Below are 26,181 nucleotides of genomic sequence, written 5' to 3' on the forward strand. Positions count from 1 at the left end.
CCAACTTATGTTTTTTTTTTTTTCTTTCTTTCTATCATCTGGAGAATTTCTCAAGAGGGGGGTTGTGCATTTATACATACTGCGAGACACGAAAACGTGGTTAAATTTGAACTCTTTCCATTAATCGTAATATGAGCTCGTTTAAGTTGCTTCAGAAAGAGCACAGTAGCTAAAACGAATTAGAATCCATTCCCTTTAGTGAAAACAGGTGTAATTGTTAAATTTGGAAGTACATGTCAATTTATATTAATAAATTTGCTTATATAACTCAGTAATGGCAAATAGTCACTTGAGAAAGATCTATTACATTGGGTTACAATTTTTTTTTTTTGTTAAACCTCTGATTTAGTCCTCGAAAATTTGAATGCTATTTACTTTAATCTCAAACTTCACAAATTTAAAAATTTTGTAAAATCAAATACTTCAGTAATACTTATAATTTCAGAACCAAACCAAAAGTTTACTCCTTATTGCGTATATTTTTGGATGTACAAATGGACTTGGCAAGTTTTATACTAATGGAGATAAATCTAAAACCATAAACTGGACAGCCATATCACGTAAACCTTGACATAATCACAACCAATGAAATTATCACTCTTTTCTTTCCTCTTAATTCCCATGGCATCAGGAACAAACAATAACATTGAGCAAACCAGAATAGAAAGAGGAGGGGGGTATTAACATTACAAAAATAACACCTCAACCGTAAAACTATGCCTCGTCTAATAAATAAATCACTCTTGTATACCAATATACAGCCTACTGCATTCTACACTACCCACAAGCTGTACCCAAACACCATGATCATATCTAAAGTCTGTTCAGTATTCAACCTAACAAGTGCTGCAACTCTACAATGGCTATTGTTAAGAGTTAAAACATTGCCAAATGTGAAGGATATCCTTCATCAACAAATGCTGCCAATTAGACTTTAATGACTTTTCAAATCTCTTATACCAAAAACCCTAGATCCATGACAAAGTATTGGAATGCTGATGGACAATCACTTCTTTACTCATTCAGCTTTCAATCTCAAGATCTCCTTAGCCGTCCTACGCCGGAAGTAAGGCATGTGTTCCTACAAATGGAATGAGAAATTCAATTCTAAATGATGTAAACATTTCTAACAAAAAAGAGGGGCTTTCTCTGCTGTCCTTATTTTAAAGAAAAAATTGTAACTTTCCGAGAGGCATTTGAAAAATAAGCAATTATTTTCCCAAATTTAAGCTGAATCAAACGTGCTAAAGAAAGTTCTGAAAGAGAAACATTGGTATTAGATTAATTTTGTCATACCATGTACAATGTACAATGATTACCAATTTTAAAGAATTTAAGATATTTCAAGCAATTAAAGAACACGGATGTATGGCTATGGAGTTTTGAACACAAGAATGACTAGTTATAGACTTGACAAAAAGGAAAATATTTCAGAAAATATATAGAAAATAAAGGCATAATTTTTCCTGCTACAAATGAAACACTTCATATCCTACCTGGTTAAAACACAGCCCCAGGCCCCTGCTATAGAAGTCAGCATATTTGATCATGAACACTCCACAATCAAACCTGTTCAAATATAAGAAACTTTGTTTAGAAAATAATTGACAAAACTGCTGCTAAATTGTTTAGAGTTGCAACCAATCCTAACAACTTGGGACGTGCAAAGGATGAGAGAAGAAGTAAGGAATAAAAATAGAGCAGGTACTCAGGTACTAGAAATGTAGAAATTATTGATGTCAAAATATTTCATTTTCATCTCTTCCAAGTTCCAAGCTCAAATTAGAGAAGCTCTTCCACAAAAATGCAGATAAAAAAGGTTACAATATCTCTTTTCAATGCAGAAAGCTTTTGTCCAACAAATCCATTTCATGATCAAGTTTCAGTTTCCTAAATTAATCAATTACTCCACTGAAAAAACTCTCTAGAGCATTTCCATACTATCAAGTTTTGGTGAACAAGAGCTATGCACATTAATACCAGTAATTATTATCAATTGATTGACATTGTATTAACTTTAGAGGAACAGAAATATTCAAACTTCCATGAAGTAAGGCCCTAGGAATAGCTCTCTAAAACAATATATCAATGATATCTCATAAAGTGATTTGCGGATCAGAATACAAACCCATTTTCCTGCACAGGAAGGTCTTCAACAAATTCTTTTTCCCAAGTTTGTACATCAATGTCTTTTCCAGTCTTGTCCTTTACTTCATCCACAAAATATCTAGCCTGGAGACATCAATGGCAAACATTAGATAAACCTAACAATAGCCAAATGTAATACATGAATATCTTACGTCAGTATGCTTGCCACAATGGCTACCTCTGGTGTTTTACAAAGTGTAAAGCACACTTAGGCACCAAAGGCAAGACAAAGGCCTGCACCTGACCAAAGCAAATTATAATTATTTGGTGTGTTAAAATTTAAAAAACAAGATCAATTCACAACACCCATAAAGCAACACACAGTTTTCATCACATAATCAAATTTTGTTGCTATAAAAAGTAGCTTGAAATTGAAGATAATTCAAATTTAAAATTAGCAGGAATAAATCCGCTGCATGCTAAAGGAACAGATTTATATCTACATTGTATATAATTATAAATCAATTATCTAAATGTTAAATGTTTAAATTCATATACCACAGACAAACTTCCAAAGTATAGAAGTTTAAGCAATAATTACAGTTTAATTGTTAATTTGGTAGTTCTCTTATTTTATATTCATTTCCCAGTTTACCTATTAATTTAATTTGGATTTCTCTTTAAGTTGATTTCATGCCAAACCTCCACTGCAATTGTTTTTCTAACATATAATTTTTCTATTCCTTATTTTTCATTGTTGTTCGCTTAATCTACCAAGTGTATTCAATCATTTTTATCTGTTAGATGTTTAAACTTATACCACAGACAAACTTCCAAAGTGCAGAAGTTTAAGCAATAATCATAGTTTATTTGCTAATTAGATTAACTCTCTTATTTTATTTTATTTCCAATTTATCAGTTAATTTAATTTCTATTTCTCTTTAAGTTGATCTTATGTGAAACCTTGACTGAAATTGCTTCTCTAATATTATAAATTTTTTATTTTATCTCCAACTTTATTCATTTCAATCATTTTATATGCTACCTGTCAACAAATGTAACAGCTTGTTTTCTTTTGGAATCCATGTATTTTATTGTTAATTACTTGACCAAGGTATTAAAGATGCATTTTTTTATCGTTGATCTACATAAGTTGTCAATAACTGGGACATTAAATAGACAAAAAAGATCTTAAACCCATCAAACACATCACAATTATGTTTGACTCAACAACCAAGTTGACAAAGCAACTAGTGCTTGGTGTGTTTTAAAATTCAACAGAAATTTAATCCACAAGCAACATTTGAGATATAAATAATATCTACCTCTAAGATTTATTCTTTTTTTTTAATAACATTTTTCTTATTATCCAAATTTATATTATTCATATATATTATTCAAATACATATATTTATATATAGAAATATATAGAATATGATTTGATTTATATAATTTTTATTTTTAGAAAAAGATTTTATAACCAATAACCATCTTTCGGTTAACTTAGCCTCCTTCGTCCCTCGGGACCAACAAAGGGTAGTACAGGAATATTCACCTGTTGTCCATGGACTACGCCTTTTGGCGTGATCTTAGGCCCAAAAACTTCCCACATTGCAAGAGATATAATAAAGGGAAAAAAAAAAGAAGCAAACCAAACTACAAATTTATGTTGTATAAAAACATTAATGAATGAAACCAAAAAAAAAAAAGAAAGTTCCAACTTTCATTACTTCTAATATCCTTTAATTATTATACATCTTGGAATATGGAATTTACAGCTAAACTACATTGACCAAAAACTTTACCAGCACTGTTAGCGCATAACTATCCCTTCCTTTCAGCGAGTCAAGATACTGGAATTTCTTTTCTTTCTTATTGATAACTGCCAGGCACCAATGTATCTCTTGATGGATAGGTACAAATATCTGGTATTAACAATAAATCAGGTAAAAGATCAGTATGAAAAGTGAAAATCAATTCAATTGGCTACAAGAAAAATGAAAAATTAGTTCCAACACAATTACTCTATCACATTCAAGTAGACCATATCCCAATTTCCGTTGGCTCGTCCATCTTCTGACAGACTTGAACTCATAACCATTATTACCACTAGTTAACTGCAATAACATTCAAAATAAAAAGAATAAATTTCTGACCAATATCACAATTACAAATATAGATAAAATCCATATCATATGTATGACATCCCATACTTACCATTTATGTCCTGGAGGAGGTGTCACATTCATTACATTAATGAGTGTCAAACTTAAAGAAATTGCCATCAAAAGCAATAGAGTAACAGATAAATTTTGGACAATTATAGATTAAAGTAGAGAAGCACTAGGCTGAAGCACAGTGCTATTTCTAAACCGTGCTAGTGAAACTGAAACAGAACAGGGGAAAGGGGAAAGATTAAGGTAAATTCTCTAGTGCTCTGAGAAATGAAAAAGTATTCTATGCTCTTTTATATATAGAACAATCATAACCGTTGATTTTAGTAAGAGTTAGTGGTATATTTAGAAAAGACATAAATATCTTTTAATATATTAGTATAATCTAGAGAGAGTATTTAATATTCCCTCAAGTTTAGGAGTACTGTAGCAAGCACTAAAGATTAATCCAAATATTAAGGGTCCACGTCATTGGGGTTCCATTTATTTCATGAAATACATAAATGACTTAGGATTTGTTGACATAAATATAACAATGGCACTGACATCCAGTAGAGGAATTAAAATATAAATTCTGGGGGTACAAAATAACATTTTAAAGGGTTAGGTCTATAATTTTTATTAAAAGAATGGCAGAGGCATGATAGCCCTAAGGAATGAATATGACATGATTACACCAATAACTAAATCATCTAATACTCCTTATAGAATAGGCTTTTTAATAAATCTAATCACTTAATTATGCATAATTTCCATGCCAATCATGCATATTAAGGTTCCAAAAAGCTAAATTAGAAGTGATAAAACAGGGTATAGTTTCAACTTTTAGATGCTTATGCCATAAAAAGCAATTTCATTTTAAAGCAATGTTTCATGAGCATTGTATACATGCAATTTGAGTACAATACAATAGTTGAGATTGTAAAATATTAAAAAGGAGTTAAATATACCACCGTGGTATAAAATGGGTAAACAAGGTAGTTCTAATTTTTTTACTTAGTCATTATAGTATGCTATTGCTCAGGAAATGATCATTTTGGAAAAATAATAGCTTTTTTCTTTCCAAAAGTTCTCACAGGAAGTGGGCAAAAATAAGTGGCTATTTCTTCAAAATTTGCAGAACCAAATATGCATTTAATGAAGTTCAACAATTTTTAATATGGTAAATTCCAGATTTTTATTAATGCCAGGTTTACTGCAGTATTATTGAATGGGAAGCCTCCATCAAGACTCAGTTTTAGGTGCATAGTGTCAAAACGACAGACCTCAAAGTCAGGATTTAAAAAAAAAAAAAACTGGGTGAATGAAGAAATCTTTTGTTCTTCCTTGTGCCTCACAAGGAAATGTGACAAAGTTAGCATCAGAGATGCATATTTAAATCTTAGAAAAAGGATAAAATATGAAGTCTATTTTCAGGCATTTGATAATGAAAAGGTGCTAGTTTTTTCATTATAGAGGAGTTTGCAATTGCAGGAGATATAGGAAATAGAGAATTATCAGGAAATAAATGTAACTTGAAATAGACTAAAATACTCACTACTATGAGTATGGAGTCCAAAACCTTGAACAGATTTTTTTGGTCCAACTAAATAAGGAGAATGCTAAACTACACACGATCACAGAGGTTTGGAGCTTAGCATTCTCCACATCTATGCACATACACATACAGGGTTTTGGAGCATCAATCGATGAACAGTTTCCTGTTTGAAACAAAATTCAAATGTCTTTTATTGGTCAACAATATAGACTGCTTCAAGAGAAGGAAAATGGCTTCCTCTCCTTAACAACGGTAGTCATCTGAAGGAGGAAATTGTTTTTCTAAGTCAACACTAAATCATGTGAAGGGTATTCTACCTTTTTGTAGAAAAAGGTATTGAAAAAATGACATTTCAGAAATTTCCGTGGTTCTCTTTGCTCCCTCTCTTTCAGCAACTCAAGGTATAAATTTATCACCTGCACAATAAAGGTAAATCCATCACTGAATTTCAATGGTACAACAATGTCAAAACATGGAACAGTAGGTACCAAATTCTTCTCTTATTCAGTAACTCAACAAAAGGATTAAAAAATAATAAGCAAACAAGCCCACCTCATCATTTAACCATGCAGTTGGCCTAAGACACTGAAACTTTTCTCCTGTGATCTCAATATTAGAACTCTCATGGGTAACCAAAATCTTCTTCCTGCAGAAGCAAGCCCTCAATAAGCTACAATACAGATTAAACTCTTCTCACTGACATAAAGCAAAATCATCAAAGTATACCAGTTGGCAGAAAAGGCGCGTTTAACCTCATCTTCTTCCTCAGTTGTAAGTGAGACAAAAGGCTCATGTGGCACTTCCTGAAAGCCATAGTTTCACATGGGTAAATTACTCTAACATTTAGCCTGTTTCTCATTCCTAAACCAACCACCCCAAGCCACTGCTAAGCATTAGTAATAAAAATTGAACGTTTCCATTTTGTTTCATTAATAATTTCATCAACACCACATCATTTCACTTTATTTCCCGTTTTAAAAAATCCATAATACAATTGGAGAAAAAAAACTTCAAAAACTATATATAAATAAAATGAAAACAAAATGAACTTTCTTATAACAAAAATATAACATTTCCATAAATAAATGCATGCCCCCCAAAAAGATAGAAATAAAATGAAAACAAAATGAACATTTTATAAAAAAAAAAACATTTCCATAAATAAAAAATGGCCCAAAAAAGAACAAACCACTACAATATCACTCACTCAGTAACAAAAACAAGGCCTAAACAACCAAACAATGAAAAACAAGATTTGTAAGTGTTAAACAACGCACCATGATTACCTCCACTGATTCCTTCTTGGGACGCAACAAATTATAAGTGTCTCTGCGCTTCTCATTCAGTTTAATTTCAAAATCCAACCTCTTAATGGAGTCACTTCTCCTCCCAACAGCCTCAAGCAACTTCTTATACACATGAACACTCGAAAGATCATGAATCTCAGAACCCCACACCTTTCCACCACTCACAACCTTCAAGTTCCCATTGGTCAACTCTGAATCCAACGAAGACGTTGACTGCTGCTGAACCCTAACCTTGTCACCCAAATCGTCATCATCATCATCACTCACCGCAACCACCTCTTCCACACTCGAATCTCCCGAAACCTCGTATGACCGGAATCGAGGTTCTTCACTCTCTGCGTCCACATCTATCACCTCCTTCCCTTTATGCGACAAAAACTTGCATTTCGACAATGCCGAAAACTTCGCCTTCTCGTAATTTCCGAATAGAGCGTTGCCCATGTCGTCACCGGCACTAGCCCTAGCCCTAAACCTCCAAAGTTCGAATTTTCGGGGCCTGCACGGCGCGTGAACCTCCCTCGCCAACGGTAACTTGGTCTCCGGGTACCGGGAAATTCGGGAAACGACGTTGTTCGAGGAAGAAACGGGTCGGGTCGATAATTTGGGTTTTTTCCTGTGGGAATCAGAATTGGTGTGATTAACGTTCATGCATTCTTCGGGACGCTTACGGTTACTAGTCATGACACCCATTTACGGTTCGAATTCCAAATTCTAAGGGATTTTGAAGAAGAAGAACAATCATGTCCAGCACGTGAATTTGGGGAATTAGGGTTTTTTTTCTGAGGGGTGGAAAAACCCTAAACGAAACGCGCGACTTCGATTGGATGTACGATTCGACATGCAGTGCAGTAACGCACGGAAATTGGTGGCCTGCGTGTATTATGTTCACTCTCAGCCTTTCTGCTGCAGTGACTGAATATATTTTTGGCTTCTGACACAGAAGAAGTAAATTTATTAATTAAACAAATCTATGTTTTTTTGGCTCTTTCTGGAATTGTAGAAATCCAACACAAAATTCAAAATTTGGCCTTTTCTTTCTTCTAAACTTTAAGTTTGTTAAGTTAGAAAAAAAAAAAAAACGAAAGAAAAAAGAGTAAGGAAGTAAAAAAGAAAGGGTGTGGAGTATTTTTGTCTTAATTTTCATTAAAATTTAAATTTTATCTTATTAAAATTTTGGGTTTTCAATTATAAAAAAGAAGAATGAAGGCTATATTTGATAGGATAGAATGATAGAGTATGTTAAGAATACAATATACTTTTATTTGTTATATTTGTGCGTATTAGTATAATAAAATATATAATCTTATAGTTATCTTATCTAATGTTTGAAACAAAACTAACAAAAAAAAATGATAGAACAATTCATAATTATTTATATTTTTATTTGAATGAATCATGTATAATTATTAAAAAAATTTTAAATGTGCAATTTGTATTGTTATAAAAATATTTAAATTAAAATTATCTATACAGTACTTAAAATACTCTATTGTATTAAAAAAAATAATTGTTTTTGAAGGTCAATATTCATGCTTGAATTGCTTTGAAATAGCTTCTCGTAGAGGTAGGGAGAGAGAATAGTCACGTCAAGATAATATATATATTTTAAAAATAATTGCAGGCAAACTAGATTTCAATATCCAAGTAATTTAAATTCTCTTACATTTAATCCTAGACAAATTAAAGCATCAAAAAATTGATCTACAACACAACAATAACTGGAGCTGTAGACATGTGCCTTCGTCTTTGTTGTCGCATGTTGGAAATTTAGTACATTATTTGTGTCATCGGTTAGAATCCAAGCAATAGCAAACAGCCGTAGTTAAGCTGATCTATTGGAGTATTCCTTAACCAATGCCCCAAAAAGTGAAGGCTTTTCTAGCAAACGTGATGGCTTGTCAAATTCCTTTGCAAAACCTGTCAAAAACATCAAATACCCCACAACTCATTATTGAAGGGAAAATCCCTTGAACTATTTCTTTGAATTTTGGAAAAATATTTTTTTTTATCTGTCTATTTTAAAATGAATTTTGTATTTAATAATTTATTTAAAAGTTTAAGATAATATTAATTGATATTTATTTTTTTGTTTTTACCTAATTCTTAAATATTTTGTACACTTAGTATACATAAGAAAGTAATAATGATGGAAGTTATATAAGAAATTAAAGATAATTTTAATATAATTAAGCATATTAATATATTTTAAAATGTGTATTATCTTTTTAAGTGGCCAAATATAGACACACAAAAGAAGCAATATATAGAGAAACCATAATAACATCTTTTTTAACACACTTTTAATTATTATTAGCTGAAAATTTATAAAAAATCATTTGTTTTACTCTTAATTCAATAATTTTTACTTATAATTTTAATAAATTTTAACTAGTAATTGAGAAGGTAACTTTACGTGACTTTGATTATTATTCTTAAGTAAGTTCCTTATGCAGAAGCTAGTAAGCATGAATAACAAAATCATACCTCCATCAATGACCAAAACCCTGTCACAATCCATGACTGTTGGTATTCTATGAGCAATGCTGATAATTGTACGCTCTGCAAAGTCCTCACGAATGATCTTTTGTATCAAAGCATCAGTTTGTGAATCAACGGATGCTGTAGCTTCATCCATGAATAGTATTTTGCTGCGTTTTAGCATGATCCTTCCCAAGCATAGCAATTGCCTTTGCCCCACACTCCAATTGTCTCCACCATCAACCACTAAGGAATAGTAAAGTAAATTATGTCAACCCATATTGTCACCAACTCAAGGTAAAACATCATAAAGCAATAAAAATACCTTAGCAATCCTTTTTAGCCACATTGGACTAATCTATTAATAGTTTTTCGAACATGTATACAAGAACACGACAAGAAATAAATAAATAGTAATTTTATACTGAATATTATATCAATTGATATTGTCAATGCATTGAATCTTGTGATATCATATGACTTCCAATAAAAGCTTATTATATATAGATTTTTAATGTGTCCTTGACACATGTCAAGAAAACTAAACTATTAAAGAGAGATTTATGAGAGGAGTTAATACCTGAAGCCTCAAGTTTCTCAGGCTTTGAAGCCACAACTTCTTTCAGTTGGCAGCGTTCAAGGCTCTGCAGCAACAAAATTAAACAGCGAGATTATTATTAGTTATGAGAAGCTGAAATCATTAACTCAAGTCTAGATAAAAAAAACCATACCAAAATAACATGTATTTTCTTTTACTCTAGTTTTCCCTTTTTTAGTGCACACATACATTATCATAAAATCAAAGAGGATTGTGAACTTAAAGAAAAAACATACTTAAATTATGTACCTTCCAAATTTCTTCTTCTGAATACAGTCCAAGAGGGTCAATGTTGCTTCTTACTGTTCCTTGAAAGAGGACAGGCTCTTGAGGAATAATTCCAAGTCGAGACCTAAGATCATGAAGGCCCACAGTGCAAATATTGATCCCATCAACAATTATCTTCCCAGCTGAAGGCTCAATCAACCTAAATAACACCTGGATAAGGGTTGATTTCCCACTTCCTGTACGCCCAACAACACCAATCTTTTCTCCTCCTTCAATGTTGAGAGATATTCCCTTCAGAATTAGAGGAGTATTTGGTCGATACCGTACCTGCTCACCACCATCAAAACATTATTAATTTTTGTAATAATTATTTTAAAAGTCATATCTATGATGATTTTTAATTGCTAGATAGTTAAAATTTATATACTGACAGGTAACCTCTCTGAGAAGTTCATCAGTTCCATTACTTTAAAAAAAAAAAATCAAGTTTAAATTGCACTACATGTCTACATTTTTATGCATAAAAAATTGATCAAATCTCCTTTCAATTCAAATATTTTCTTATGTATGCAAATTCTATGTACCATCTGTACATATCTTAATTTCAACCTTTCATGCTGCTTAGCATCTTTAATTTTGAAACAAACATTTTGCCCCAAGATTAATTTTCTTGAAAACAGTGTATTTAGCTGTTTGTGACTATTATATATATACCTGCAAATTATTCAACTCAATACTGCCTTGACTGGGCCAATTCTCAGGAGGAGTCCTATCAGCAATTTTCCATGGAGCTTCTGGCGTAAGGTTGGTGAACTGTTTTATTCTCTCAACAGAAACCATTTTGTTCTCAACAGAGCAAGTCATAGATATGGTAAATGACAAGAGACTACTGAGAGCCAGGCCATAGGACAAAGACAAACCAACATATTCTGCAACAAGTGGAATAATTCTTGATCAGTAATATTTATCTCTAAATGTTAAGTATGCATGAGATCTCATTTATAAATAATTCTTTCATCTTATAAAATAAAAGGTAAATTATGCTTTACCCTATGTAGTCTCATGCTTTTTTAATACATCTCATATGCAATATTTCTTTTTGTCAATATATAAAGTGATATGTAGCATTATAGGAGTTAAGTGACAAAAAAATATAGAAGGGATAAAACTAAGTGAGAATATTAGTGTATTTTATCCAAAATAAAATTTATGAAAAAAGTGGATTGATTATCGATTATGATGTCCCGTTTTAGCATTATAGTTGGTATAAGCCAAAACATGAAGTGGAGTATACCTGGCTTCACGATAGCACTTGGCAAAAAGATCATAAAAATAGTGGATATGCAAAGGAAAATAACTCCCATATAGTCCAAGCGAAAACCAAGCCATTCATTAGCACCATTGTTGTGGAAATCCATCCGTAGACTTGCATTGACTCTGTCAATATTTTCCTGAGAAAATGCGCTCTGCTTTCTGAAGCCACGGATTGTCATAACACCAGCAAGGGTTTCTGAAAAGTGATGTATCACAGGAGCTTTTGTGATAGAATCAAGTCGAGTCAGTTCCCTAGAAGATGCAAGGAAGTATTTCTGCAAACCAGGACAAAGTATGTGTCAAAATGCACTAGCACCAGAAATTTTGTTCAATAAGGCCTCTGCACCAACTGTGCACAAAGATCATGTGATACAATATGACTAAATATATTACTGATTCTTCTAAACAATATAAATCTTTGATTTGGTTCTCTATTTTAAAAATAATAATATTTATGAGACTAAATAAAAAAAGACTCTTAATATTTAGATGAAATAAGCAAACTGGTACTTAATAGACACAAAATTTGGAGAATAACATAAAGACTACTATGGAAAGGGAAAACATTTTATAAAGACTAGACTGTGACTTCTTAGAATTAGGAAATACATGATATTCGAAAGGATTAAAAATAGACAAGTCTCTGCATTATTTACCAAAATTCAAATATAAATCATAATTAGTTAATCAAATAAGGGTAAGTAGACATATCATACCCGATAAAAGTTATTCAGCCAAAACAGTGGAATTAAGAGGAAGACAGTCTCCCAAGCAGTTTGGCATGTGACAAAGAGGATGCTGATTAATGAGAAGTAAGCGACCATTACGAAGTTTGTTAACATTGGAATTGATATATCAAGCCAAAGTATATCTGTCGATACCTAAACATTCATGAAGAAAAATGATAGTAAGTCCCAACACTACTATTTAAAGAATATGCTAGTAAATATTGTCAATTTTTTTAACTTATGCAGAATTGTAGATAATAAAAAATTAATAAATAGTAAGTTTTTATTAAAAATTATATAATTTAATAGTATCAGTTAATGGAATCGTATTAAATTCTGTATTTTCAATAAAAGCTTACTGTATATAAGTTATAGTTCTTATTATGTATTGCTGTGTAGGTTAGAAAAACTAGTATGCTATTTACTAACATAAATTAACACTAAAAAGGATGTTTAAACTCACTCGACTCAAAATTCTGCCAGAAGGAGTGGTGTCAAAGAATGACATTGGTGCATGCAAGATGCTTTGAAGCATTCCAGTGAAGAAGCTTTGAGATGTCTTCAGACCCCAATATGTAAATAGGAGTGATCTGCACATGACCACAATACAAACAACAACTGCTATCACAGCATAGACAATAATGAATGTAGGAGGAGAAACGCCAGAATCTTCTGCAGTTCCAATTGCTAGCCAGTAATCACCAATCAAAAAAGATATAATCCAAGTTAGAGACATTCCCAGCATGAGTGCAACACCCCACCACCCAAATGCTTCAGTGAAATAATGTTTATACACTTGAAGGTTCACACGGCCTGTTTCTCTTTCCTCTTCTTCAATGAGATTTGCTTTAGTCTTATCAGACTTAGATTCATCTTGAGCCTGCATTTCGCCATTGCTTTCCTTTTCTTTTGAAGGAATACGAGCCAATTTTGGAGACTGAGCAGAAGAAACACCAACTTCATCACTTGTTTCTGCAATATCAATTGAGGATTCATGTGCAGCCACAAGTGCACCAAAATCCAGACCAGCCTTGAGAAGTTCATCATACTTTCCATTTTGCACTATTCTTCCATCTCGCATCACCTACATGTTGGCATAAAAAACAAGCAAATGTGCTCAGTTGAAAGACTAGCTAAGGTTATTTTAGCAGAACATGTAATCAGGAGCTTTGAAGCGGAAGTTATGCTTAATTCAATAAAATAAATCTTATAATAACAGGGTAGAATAATAGGATTCAAGAATGCGTAATGCATGATGGAATATATATACCAACTAATTAATGAGTACTGTCACTGAGTAAGATAACTTAACTTACATGAAATTGAATTGAACCATCATTAACAGACAAACACTTTCGTGTGAGAGACTTGTGAGTATATGTATACGTACCATTATAGAGTCAACGTTATGCAAGAAGTCAACTTGGTGGGTAACAAGTAAAATTGTCTTATTTTTGAGAGCTCCCATGATACATTCCTGCAACAAGGTAAAGAAATCAGGAACCTAATTATTTGTAATTGTATTATAGCAGGCAATTAATTTATAATGGAAGGCAACGTCATGCCGATTGATCCAATGGTTATGGCAAAATATTTCCTGGTTTTGATGTGATTATAGGTTTCCTCTTTCTACGTATATTCTCTATAGCAACAAGTTGGGATACTCTGTCTACATTAGTAGGTTAGCAACAAGATGAGTACATGAATACGAGGGTCATTAGTCTAAATTGTTAAGACTTTCTAGACAAGGACAAAACTTAGGTGCAGTTATTTAAGTATTGTTAGTGTTGTTACTTGTTTGTCAATCAAAATTAGGTAATTTAACCTCAATAATTTGCGATAACATATAATATAAATATTTTATTGAAACAAAACTCTAATTTTAGGTGATAAATAGGACGAATAGCACCAATAGAACAACATCTTAAGTTTTTTCTCCTTTAGACAAATGGATGGATCAAGTTTAAGCCCATTCTCTCACACACTCTTGGATTGAGCCTGCACTTAAATTTTACGAGAAATATTATATCACTCAAAACTAAAAAATGTTGAAGTAACTCAAGCTATTCTGCGGCAATGTTTGTAGTTTTTTTCTTACCTTAAAAATATATGATCCTGTTTGTGCATCAACAGCACTGAATACATCATCAAGGAGATAAATGTCACAGTCATGGTACACAGCTCTAGCAAGTTGTACACGTTGCTTCTGGCCACCACTGAGGTTAATACCCCGTTCTCCAATCTCAGTCTGGTCTCCATAGTCCATCATTTCAAGATCTTTTTCCAGGCAGCATGCTTTAATAACTTCCCTGTACTTCTCTCTGTTCATTGGTAAACCAAACAATATGTTATCTTGGATGGTTGCATTCTGAATCCATGATGTCTGTGCTACATAGGCAATTTTCCCACAAACTCTGACCTATAAGATTTAAGAGATTAGAATAAAAAAGAAAGTAATGATCATATAAAATGACAAAATTCTTTTAAATGTGCTGTTGAAGAGCCTCTGCAACCAATTTCACTGTTTAAAAGAGATTCAGATATGCATCGACAACCAATAAAGCTTCTGCTAATTCTGATGAATAACTAAAACCATATTATGGTTATAAAAAATGTATGCAATAGCATAATCATGTGAAAAAATTGTGTCTCTCTCTCTTCATATCATTAAATGCTTGAGGCCTTGTCAAAATTTGTGAATATGTATGAAGAGAGAGATAAATAAAAAATCTATGAACACAATAATGCACCAGCAACTATGCTTCAATGCAACAAGAGACACCTAACTTGGTAGTGGACAAAAATGCAAGTCCAAAGTAAGAGTATACCTTTCCTGAGATCTTGAACATTTCCCCTAACACAGAAGCCAACAAAGAAGACTTGCCTGACCCAACAGTTCCTACAATTGCAGCATGGTCCCCTTTCTTAAGTACCAACTCATCAACACTAAGAGCCACGTTCCCATCCTTATCATCCCACGAGAACTTGCCATCTTTTATCTCCAAAGCTATGTCACCATTACAACTATCCTCTCTCTTCACTGCATTGTCATCCATTTCCTTACTCATCATGAACTCATCCAACCTCCCAAGAGAGATCAATGCTTGAGAAATCAACATAAGAGCCTGAGGGAAAGTCCTCACAGGCTCTTGCAGAATCTTGATCACTGAAGTTATTGTGAACACAGTGCCAGGATTCAAACGAATCCCCATCAAAGTTGCACTTCCAAATGTAAGAACAGTTATCGTCAAGGGAGCAGTGGACAAAATCCCCATGTTAATTGCAAAATAGTACAAGAACTTGCCAATCCAACCATGCTCGGCTTTGCGAAACTCCGCAATTTTGTTGCCAAAATACTCCTCCCATGCTTGAAACTTAATCACACGCATGTTGTTAAGCAACTCATTTGTTGCCTTCATCCTCAAGTCACGGCTCTTCATAATCCTGAACTGGAAGGTATTGGTCTTCTTGGTGCGAAATAGAGTGAAGAGAAAAACCACGGTAGTTCCAAGAAGTGCTGCAAGCACAGACAAGCCAACACAGCTATAGATAAGGGCCAAAGCTGCACCAACTTGCAATGGCATCATCCATATGGGGTGAAACTGCATCATCAAATCTGAGAGTTGCTGTGCATCAACAGCCATGTGGTTCACAATCTGGCCAGTTCCATGAGCTTGTCTTGAAGAACTTGACAACCTCAAAGCCTTTTTGTAGACTGATGTTATGATGCTGGAACGAATGAGCATGCCTAGTTTCTGCGAGTGGAAATTGAATTGGTGTACACTTAGGACTTCAACTGATTTTGCCAAAAACAGGATAGCTATCAGATAAACACCTTCACTGGGAGTGCTGTTTTTCATCGAGGTGTAGTCAACAAAACTCTGAATAAGCGTTGGACCAACGTACATAACTGCAAGCTTCATAGATGCAAGCAAGCCTGTGAAGACTATGTGTTTCCAGAAGCACCTAAACAATGCGAGTCCAACTGGGTGCTTGCTGTTTTCCTCTGGCTTTGGCCAATTGCCTTGGAAGATTTCGGACATCTTCTCAGCTCGAAACCCTGGAGGAAGTGTAGGAACATCGTCAAGCTTGAGGGGTGATTTGTACCCTTTACTCAGCAAAGGGTTCATCCAAAACCACACTACTTTGGAGAAAAACGGGGCATAGGCATAAGGACTCAAATTTCTATCGCTGGAAAGCCACTGATTTGTCCTTCCTACTACATCAGATATTCTGATTACTTGAATCCCTGATGACCCTGTAATGGATACTATGAAAAGGAACAAAGATAATGGAAGATTAATCAATGAGAATATGTCATCCACTCTCAAACTAAGCTCCAATCTTGTTTCATCAACAGTTACCATTCGAACAATGGCTGAAGCAGCAAACAAGCAAGCAATCGCCAAGTTTGCTGTCCAATAGATTCTTAATGATAAAGGGTGCTTTGAAGCTTTGAACTTCTTCTCGTGAACCAATAGAATCACTATCACTATGTAGGCTACGGCTTGGAAGAACCGAAACTGTGCCTCTATCAGTTTCCATGAAGCAAGGTTGCTTTGTGTGAGAGCCAAGATGCCTAGAACCGTGTAAGCTACGGCCAAAAGGGTGGTCACCAAGAAGGATAGTTTGAACCACAAGGTAACTTTGTAGTCAGAATCCTTTTCTTGCAAAAGGGGTTTGGTGACGGTGGAGGTAGAGTTCACATTGGAAGTGAACCGAGAATAGAGTTTTTGAGCTGCAAAGGCTAATAGGAAGACCAAAAAGATAAAATCAATAGCAGAAAGAATAAGTCTCTGAGGACATGGAGATAGGAAGATAAACCTTAACCACTGAGCTAAGAGTTGTGAAGAAGAAGAAGAAGATGAATCTATGGCCAAAGGGGAACATGAGGGTGAGGTGAGCCAGGAAAGAGAAGAAGACATGTTCAAGTTCAAATGATATGATATGGGGTATGATGTTACACTCATGAAACTTAAGATTACTTTATGATGAATTGGTGCAAGTGTAACCTGCTAACTAGAGCTCATACATGATGATGATGATGCACGAAGAAGCATGTCGATGATGCTTCAGTGATTGAACAAAACTGGGTTATTGGTGGGTACGATGTGGGAACACAAGAAAGGTGGAATGAAATATGAAAATGGGAGAGTGGGGTCTTGACATTTAGTGTGGTGTGAAAGGAATTGTATTATTTTTTAAATTCGGCTTGCTTGTGGGGTGGATCATTAATGCTAATAAAATAAGGTCCATGCGAACCACGCTTCTAGAACTACAAGTAGTTGTTCTTTTGCCTTGTGCTATTTTCCAGTGTCATGTTTCTAGTTGTGCGCCTACCTTATCAAAACACTTATTTTAAGATATTTTATATAATTACTCAATTTTTTTAAAAAAATTAAAATAAGTTTTCTTAACTTTGAAATTAAAAATGTGTCACTGTAAGTAAAGTGAAATGTAGGCATCACCAGGGATAAAAGTTGCTTTTAGCTAGTAATCATTAGTCTAAACATTTAGAATCAGATCTTGACTTTTATTTATCATTGTGGATGTTTGAAATTTCAAAGAATAACGGTTTGTCTTTTTGTTCAATAATAATAACTCAATCCTCAATGGTAAATAATAATAACGATGGATGGCAGTACGTGTTCTGGTTGCTTTTAAGATTGCTGCAGATATTTATGAATCGGCAAAATTATGAGTGAGTAACTATTTGACTTTAATTAAGGATCAAATATATAATAGGGTTCAATTTTAGTGTATGGAAAGGCATTGTAGATATAAATTTCAACTATTATTATTATAAAGTTGTTCAAATGATAATGTAAAAAAATTTAATTATTAATGAAAAAGAAAGAATATATATATATGTGCCTGTTTATTTGGATAACACTAAAAGTGTCAGCATCTCAACGGGGAAAAGAAAAACAGATTGGCATTAGGCTACATTTTGACTAAATGGTATTAATTTTTCAACACAAAATCAGATGAACTGAAATCATTGTCCTAAATATTGCCTTGCTGCTTGTCCACAGAATCTATCGAAACACGAATCTGCATCTGCTCAGATTAAAATAACTAGCGAGCACCACATGTCCTATATTTTGTGCCATTATATTGCTTTCGCTTTACTGGGATACTGTCATGTGCCACGGCCTTTTCACCAAAATTTTATTCTGTAATAATTTATGGAGCTTGCTGTGATTATACCATTAATTCTATTATCTATCATATAGAATTAACAGTTTAAATTATTTTACATGTAAGAGGTTTATTTATGATAAATTTTGCTGTATTTTTTAAAATTAAGAATATTCTACTTTTTTTATTAAATAGATTAATAATTTATTTTAAAATAAATAATTTTTTATTTTTAAAATATTAAAAAATCATCTTTTATTTAAGAAAATTATATAATATTTTTTAATTTTAAGAGCACCATAACAAATATTTTATTTATAATCAAAATTTAAATGTAAAATATTAATTTTAATTAATAAATAATACTATTCACATTCAACATGCAATTTTTGTACTTTATTTATTTTGTGAATAAACTTTATTAGGACATATATCTATTTGTCTTTATTAAAACACTTTACTCTGACAATTCTTTTTTCTTTTTTGGTAAAATTTATTCTAATAACCAAATATTTTCATGACAATAATATGATGATATGATTTATAAACTCTAATTTAAAAAAAAAAAATTCATAAGCCGACATAAAGGTTATTTTAGCAGCATAAAAGGATTGTGGGGTTGTCCCATCGTTTACACTTCACCACTCGTTCCGACAAGCCCTGTAAGTGTAAATGTTCGAAGTAATATATGTGAACGCTTGGAGAAATTCATAGGAACGCAGTTTATGCAATTTGGTTGGTTCTAATTGTACATTATGTGTAAGTAACACACTTTTTTAAACTATATTTTTTTTTATTTAATTTTATTAGAAATATAAGAATATAAAACAAAATTTACATAATTTTTTATTTAAAAAAAGTAATCAATAATTTAAACTGTGTCAAAATATATTATTAATATTTTTTTAAAACAAGACAGCACAAGTTATCGTTTTAATTTGCGGTTCCTAATTTAAAAGAATCTGTTACATAATAAAATACATTTTTTAATTAATATATATATATAAGAAATAATTTAGAATTTAAAAATAAAAATGAATAAGCTTGAATTATTTGGTATTAACAAAGTATGAAAAAGTGAAAAAAATAATTTTTTTATAAATAGAGGATTATATGACTAAAATAAATACGTTGAATAATATAATAATATTAAATAGAGTGAAATAGTATAAAAACTTGTCTTGTTTTCTACTTTTTCGGCTGAATGGGAAGAAGACGTTGTTTTCCCATTTCTTTCTTCTACGTTTCTATGAATATCAAATACAGAAATAGTGACAAGATAACAGTTTTTTGGGGGTTAATTTCTTGCTGTTCAGTTATAGTCGGAGTTCTGTAGAAAAGCTTGATTTTGATAACTTCATCAGAATATGACAACTTTAGGCTAATGATTATCTCTGTCTCTTTGCATTCATTTGTATATACAGAGACATCAAACTGTTCTAAACCAAACTATAATAAGTAAAGGATTTTTTTTTAATAAATAAGTATTAATAATAATTTTTAATTTAACTTCAACTTTTTTAATATTATTTTTTTATTATATACATAATATTTAAATAAAAATATTTTTTTAATAAAAGAGAAAGCTTAAAACACATAATTTAGAGGGTGTTTAGTTTCACATTTAAATAGATATAAATTTACATTTATTTTAAAAAATTATAACATATTTTCCAACAGATACTTAGTGGCCTCCTTTTTGAACGGCTGTGAGTATATCTATAAAGATACTGCATGACAATACTTCCACGCAAGGTTAGAAGGTTTGCAATTAAAAGCTAACGAACGCAAGCAGTGATTTTGTTATCACAAAGTTCAATCAATTAGTACTAACAGTAATACTACAAACAATCAACAACCCATTTGAAGTAAAATGCGAGTGCTAAACAACTCTTCACAGAGAGGAATTTTTTATTTTATAAATTCTATGTATCTAAGTGAGATAATCCTGTGATAAAATTATTATAAATAATAAAATTATTTTTTTCAAATATTTAACATAATTAATTTTGTAGAATTCAAATTTAAAATCTTAAACTCAAACAATCCTATACCAGTTGATACTATGCCCCACGGTCTTTTGGATTTTGATTGATATAATAATTTGACTTTTTTTTTCCTAAGTCGCATTGACCCAACAAAACCATTGTACTAAGTATTAGCGAGTCCCACGTGCAATATATTTTTTTGTCATTGTGTCTTAGGAAATGCTTCGTTGTCTGTAGGGCTGGTTCTCTAACAACTGAAGCTCTACAGCACTCCTTGCTATTGAATTCGAGAAATAGTTTGATTCTAGGTTCCAGCTGATTCTCTAACAATTTAAGCTTTGCGTTTGAGACTAATAATGGCAATCAGGGTACATTCTTTTATGAGGACATTTCCAAATGATATAGGTTAGTTTGGAAGAACTATTAACAAAGTTTGAACCATTGTGTGGTCTTGCTCTCTTTGCAGCAGCAAGCTTCTGTTAAAGGCCAATTTTCCTCTTCCTCCTTTGCTTTGAGATTGAGATACACTCTAACATGATTGTAATGCAAAAATAAGAAAATGAGATGAACAATCAAGCATCCTGATGCGCAATGAAGGAGTTTAGAGAGCGTTTAGAACTGTTTTAAAATCTTGCGCTATCTTAAAACCGCTTTACAAAGTATAAATGTAGACCGCGAATCTAAAATTTAAAATTAGTTTCTTTTTGAGTTTTCTGCTGCAAAGCAAAATTAATTTATTATTACGTTTAAATCAAAATTTAAAATTGATTTCTTTGTAAGTTTTTTTCATTTTTATCACAAATCAAAATTGAATCTTGAGTTTATACATTTAGTATTAACCAAATAACTCACATCTGTATGAACCAAATAAAAAAAAGAATAAATTAGTAGGATAATTTTTAACGTTAATAAAGAGAAAAAAGAAAGAAAGAGAGAATGGATGATTCACCGTTAACAAAAGAGAAAAAGAAAGAAAGAAAGAAAGAGAGAAAGAAAGAGAGAATGAAGAAGTACCTACAAATGTGGAAAAAAAAACTCAATTTGTTAGCCCAAAAATATGAAGAGAGCAGGCTAACAAAGAATAAAGAGGTACCTACAAATATGAAAAAAAAAATTAATTGTTAGCGCAAAGAAGATAAAAAAAGCATGATAACAGAGAATGAAAAGGTATATACATATGTGAAAAAAAAATTAATTTGTTAGTGAGAAAAGACGAAAAGAGCAAGCTAACAGAAAAAGAGAAGAGAACATAAGAGAGTAAAGAAGATGAACATAACTTACAGTAAAATAGACCAATTTGTTAGCTAAGAAGAAGAAATGTGTTAAGCGTGTTTCATTTATAAACTTTAATGACTTTAGAAAGTGGTTCTTTATTAACTGCTCTCTAATGTGTGACTTTAAAGAGCGGTTAATAAAGAACCGCTATCAGAAGTATAGTTTTGAAAACGGTTAACAAAGAACCGCTCTCAAAAGTATAAATCTGAGAGCGATTAATAGAGAATTGTTCTTTAAATATATAGTTACAAAGTGATTTTTTACTAATCACTGTTTAAGTTAGCACTCCAAAAACTCATTTTTAGAGCTGATAGATAGGAAAGAGAAGAGCAAGGGTGCTCATTTGTTCAGCTTCGAAATAAAACCCACATCGAACAGTGTACTAAGTGAAAACAAGGTGCTGAACTACAAAATAACAAGTTTTTGCTAAAATCCAAAATAGATTAGTGATTTACTTTTCTTCCTAAGATATTTTTTAAAAGCTTCTAAAAATTTATAAATTATTTATTAAGATTGAATCATTAACGATGAAACAGAAAATTAAAAATTAAAGTTAAATTTATAAAAAGATAAATTGGTAATTTTATATATGTATTTGTGTGGTTTTTTTTATTTTCATCTCATTCATATAATATGAATTTGCTCACTCTCTATCTTTTCTACGTGAATATGCAACTAAACACTATCAAAAACTTCGAATGACATAGTTTTTTGACAAAAAACTATGTAAATGTTAGAATTTTAGAATTTAGTTTTTCTAAATTCCTTTGATTATTTTTATTGAACAAATCTTAAAAAGTTATATAAAATGAACATAGAATTTGCATAAATTTAAATTCTATATTAAAAGTTATGACTTTTTGAAGTTTATAACGTTAAAAATAATAACATTTAAATTTTTTTTCATTACTTTATACATTGATTATGTGGTAGAACAAACGTAGAAAGTAATATTTTTTACGTTACTACTTTTTATGTCTGAAATAAACAATGTATAAAGTTGCATTTCTTTTTTAATATACTTTTTATATCAATCCTATCAAAGAATTGATGTAGAAAGTAGCATTTTTTCCATTCTCTCCTAATCATGTTTCATGTTCTTTGATGGTTATAGGTGAAAATTGATGTATAAAGAGTCATTCATAATAATTCTAATAGTTGATGATTGGAAAGAGTCATTCATAATAATTTTAATAGTTGATGATTGGAGACAGAATAAAAATGACGTAGCAAGTTATGATGTGATACAAAGTAACATTTCTTCTTCAATTTTTATCTTCTCCAAACGACATTTCATCTTCTTAGAATTAATGACGCGGGACGTGAATTTTTAATCTTTTAAGTGCCATAATTAATAAAATAAAATTATATATTTATATAACATTCTAGGTACTCTATATTTATAATATAATACTAACAACGTTGAAATTTCTATATTTGGAAGGAAACATTAACTATAAAACCAAAAACTTGAATTATTTAGACTCAACAATATGAGAATAATTTACTTTTATACACTTTATAACTAACAACAAATAAAGATTACTCATCTAAATTTTTATTTTTTCTGTTTTAATTCTGACCATCAATTTAATATAGAATATAATTAACAGTTTTTGTTGATTTATAATTTGTTTATTCAATAATTTTACTTTTATAATTCTATTAGTTTTGATAGCAAAAGGAAAAGGAAGGACAGCAAAATCACCCTGATAATGATGTATTTAGTTTCTCGTTGGGAGTTGGGAGTATCCCTTTTAAATAAATAATTATAAACAGCTGGTAAGACGTTGTTTTCCCATTCTCTGGTGCAACGTCTGTGTTGTCGATAGTAAGTAATAAAAATATTTCATTGCATTAGGGAAGAGTTAGAATTGTATGGTACTGAGTTGGGATTATTTTTGCAACCAATGAGTGTATTAAATGTCTTGCCAGTTTAACCTATCAATAAAAATAAGAGCGAGCTCCACGTGCAGGACGACTTCGGTTCGTTTCCGAAAACTTGTTTGGAACACTCAATTCATAAAACTTGTTTTTATTAAAGATCTTTATTGTGATGACATTGGACGTACATATTGAATAGCTCATCAAACTACGCTAACCAACCAAACCTAATACGCACAATATTGTGGAACCATCACATATTTATTAATAATAATTAGGAATTATTTCATTAATTTGTATAATGAGCCCACATGTGATAAAGATTTCTTTTGAGAAAAAAAATAAAGAATTACAATTAAATGTGGTAAACAAGTCTATTATTAGAAATTTTTTACATACATAAAATTTCATACTCAAGACTTTGTTTAAACAATATCGAACCACTTGCCACTTAGACTAACCTCCGTCGGTGACAACAACATTTATATTATCAAAATAAAGTATTTCATATCTAAAAGCATAATATAATTTTGAATATTCTTTTCAAAACATAAAGAGTTAATCTACTTACACGCGTTGAGAAAATAACGGATCCGGATCGCCTGCAGTTCTGGCGAGAACTGCAGGCTGCAGTTTCCCGTTCACTTAAGTTAATTTTAGTAAAAAGTAATTTTGGCTTAAGCTAAAACAAATTTGCTTAAGCCAGAAAAATTCGCTTAAGCAAAAGTGAAAATACACTGCAACATCTTCTTTTTTCTGCTTATTTTTGCTTAAACGAATCTTCCTGCATTCCATTACTTCGGTTCCCTCTTTTCTCCTCTCCTTCCAATCCAGCCACCCTCTTCTTACCTCCCTCTCACTCAGTCTCTTCTTTCCTCCCCTTCTCATCTCTTATTCCTTCAACTCCACCCAATCTTCTTCTTCCTCTCTCCTCATCTAGCTCTCCTTCCCTCCCCTTCCCTTCACCCTCACTCATCCCCCTCCCCTTCTTTCCTCATCTAGCCCTTTTTCCTTTTCCATATTAGCTTTCTTCCACTCTCTTGTGCTCTTATCCCCATCTTTGATCTCCCTCTTAGCTTCACTTTCTCTCTCTTTTTTCTGATTTTTTTGCTACTCTTTCTAAATTTGCTGAAGCTAATTTTTCTGGCTTAAGCAAATTTGTTTTAACTTAAGTCAAAATCATTTTTTATCAAAATTTGCTTAAGCGAACGGGAAACTGCATCCTGCAGTTCCCGCCAGAACTGCAGACAATTCGGATCCGAAAATAACACTACACTAACTTTAAAAAGTAAGTTTCATGAGAATAGAGATTTTCTGCACTTTAATTTACAATTTCAAAGACTAGGATTTTGATACATAAAAACATTACCAAGTGTTAGCCTTTCCTAAGGGTCCTTATCATTAAAAGCCTGTACACACGAAGATTTAAACAGATTAATTCTATTCATAAATATACTGATTAATTGATGTCCATCTACCTTCCATTGACATCGTTGGGATTCTAATTCTCATTCTATTTCAACTTTATATTCTTTTGTCTCTAACACTGCATGCAAGCGACAACGATTTAACTCCATTTGTTCCAAGAGAATTTGATTCATATCATAAACTAATTAACTATTTTTTGCAAGTTTAGGCATCCTAGTTTGACTTAATAAAACCATTGTACTAAATATTAATTGTCTTACCCATAGAATCAATCAGATGCACGAATTTCCCACGTGTAAAATAAGATCAAGCACCATGTGTAATATATTTTGTGCGAATTTGCCTCAAGAAATGCTTACTCCTTGCCATTGAATTTTGTTGTTTTTATCCTACAATTTAGATGATTAAAATGTGCTCATTATTCAAAAAATTATTTGATTATAGTTTCCAGCTGATTCTCTAACAGTTGAAACTTTGCGTTTATGAATAATAATGGCAAGCAGGATACATTCTTTTCAACAACACTTGAAAGAAAATTTCATTGTTCTCCAGAATGTCTTCATAATGAGCTTAGGTGCCTCAAGAAGAATCCAAATCATATAGGAAACTTTGGATGCTACTATAAGCAAAGTCTTAAGCATATATTTTGTGGGGTTATTGCACTTTGTTAACCAGATAGCTACAGGTCTTCGTCTCCTCTTGCAGAAGCAAGCTTCTGCTAAGGTCAATTTGATTCTTCCTCATTTGCTATGAGATTGAGATATAACAAGACTACAGTACAAAAATATAAGAAAGTGAGATAAACAAGCAAGCATTCCTAGTGTGTGGATGAGGAGGGGTTGTGACAACAAATTCTAGATTGTGGGGGCACCGCAATTGACAGAACAGAAAGAGATGAACAAGTGTGCTCATGTGTCTCAATTTCTAACTAAGCCCACATCGATTAGTGTATTAATTGGAAGATACCCTGCTTGACTATAAATAGTAAAAGCTCTTTCCTCAACAACTCACGG

At 32.0% G+C, this 26,181-nt stretch overlaps 2 protein-coding genes across 5 annotated transcripts; both read right to left on the bottom strand.

The window, feature by feature from the left end:
* Positions 1-445: 445 nt before the first annotated feature.
* LOC113871401 (ubiquitin-like-specific protease ESD4) lies at positions 446-8,039 on the bottom strand. 3 transcript variants are annotated; one of them, XM_027508499.1, is made up of 9 exons: positions 7,077-8,039; positions 6,526-6,602; positions 6,352-6,445; positions 6,117-6,215; positions 4,113-4,205; positions 3,894-4,013; positions 2,129-2,232; positions 1,497-1,569; positions 446-1,081 (listed from the first exon to the last, which is right to left on the bottom strand). In XM_027508499.1, the coding sequence occupies exons 1-9, from the start codon at positions 7,794-7,796 to the stop codon at positions 1,019-1,021; spliced, it is 1,443 nt and encodes a 480-aa protein (XP_027364300.1). In that variant the 5' UTR covers positions 7,797-8,039; the 3' UTR covers positions 446-1,018. The 3 variants fall into 3 exon arrangements, with proteins under 3 accessions (XP_027364300.1, XP_027364315.1, XP_027364307.1); XM_027508514.1 differs by having other exon boundaries at positions 561-1,055; positions 7,077-7,993; XM_027508506.1 differs by having other exon boundaries at positions 578-1,081; positions 7,086-8,035.
* A 639-nt stretch (positions 8,040-8,678) lies between these two features.
* On the bottom strand, positions 8,679-17,567 carry LOC113862830 (ABC transporter C family member 14-like). Of its 2 annotated transcripts, XM_027496073.1 has the most exons (12): positions 15,281-17,567; positions 14,551-14,871; positions 13,843-13,929; positions 12,916-13,536; positions 12,441-12,605; positions 11,705-11,999; positions 11,125-11,339; positions 10,432-10,737; positions 10,165-10,228; positions 9,591-9,830; positions 8,920-9,023; positions 8,824-8,868 (listed from the first exon to the last, which is right to left on the bottom strand). In XM_027496073.1, exons 1-11 carry the CDS (start codon positions 17,420-17,422, stop codon positions 8,929-8,931), a joined length of 4,551 nt encoding a protein of 1,516 aa, XP_027351874.1. In that variant the 5' UTR covers positions 17,423-17,567; the 3' UTR covers positions 8,824-8,868; positions 8,920-8,928. The 2 variants fall into 2 exon arrangements, with proteins under 2 accessions (XP_027351866.1, XP_027351874.1); XM_027496065.1 differs by having other exon boundaries at positions 8,679-9,023.
* Positions 17,568-26,181: the final 8,614 nt, after the last annotated feature.

This window comes from Abrus precatorius, unplaced genomic scaffold (assembly GCF_003935025.1).
Source record: "Abrus precatorius isolate BTA unplaced genomic scaffold, Abrus_2018 Scaffold10, whole genome shotgun sequence".
Classification (NCBI taxonomy): domain Eukaryota; kingdom Viridiplantae; phylum Streptophyta; class Magnoliopsida; order Fabales; family Fabaceae; genus Abrus; species Abrus precatorius.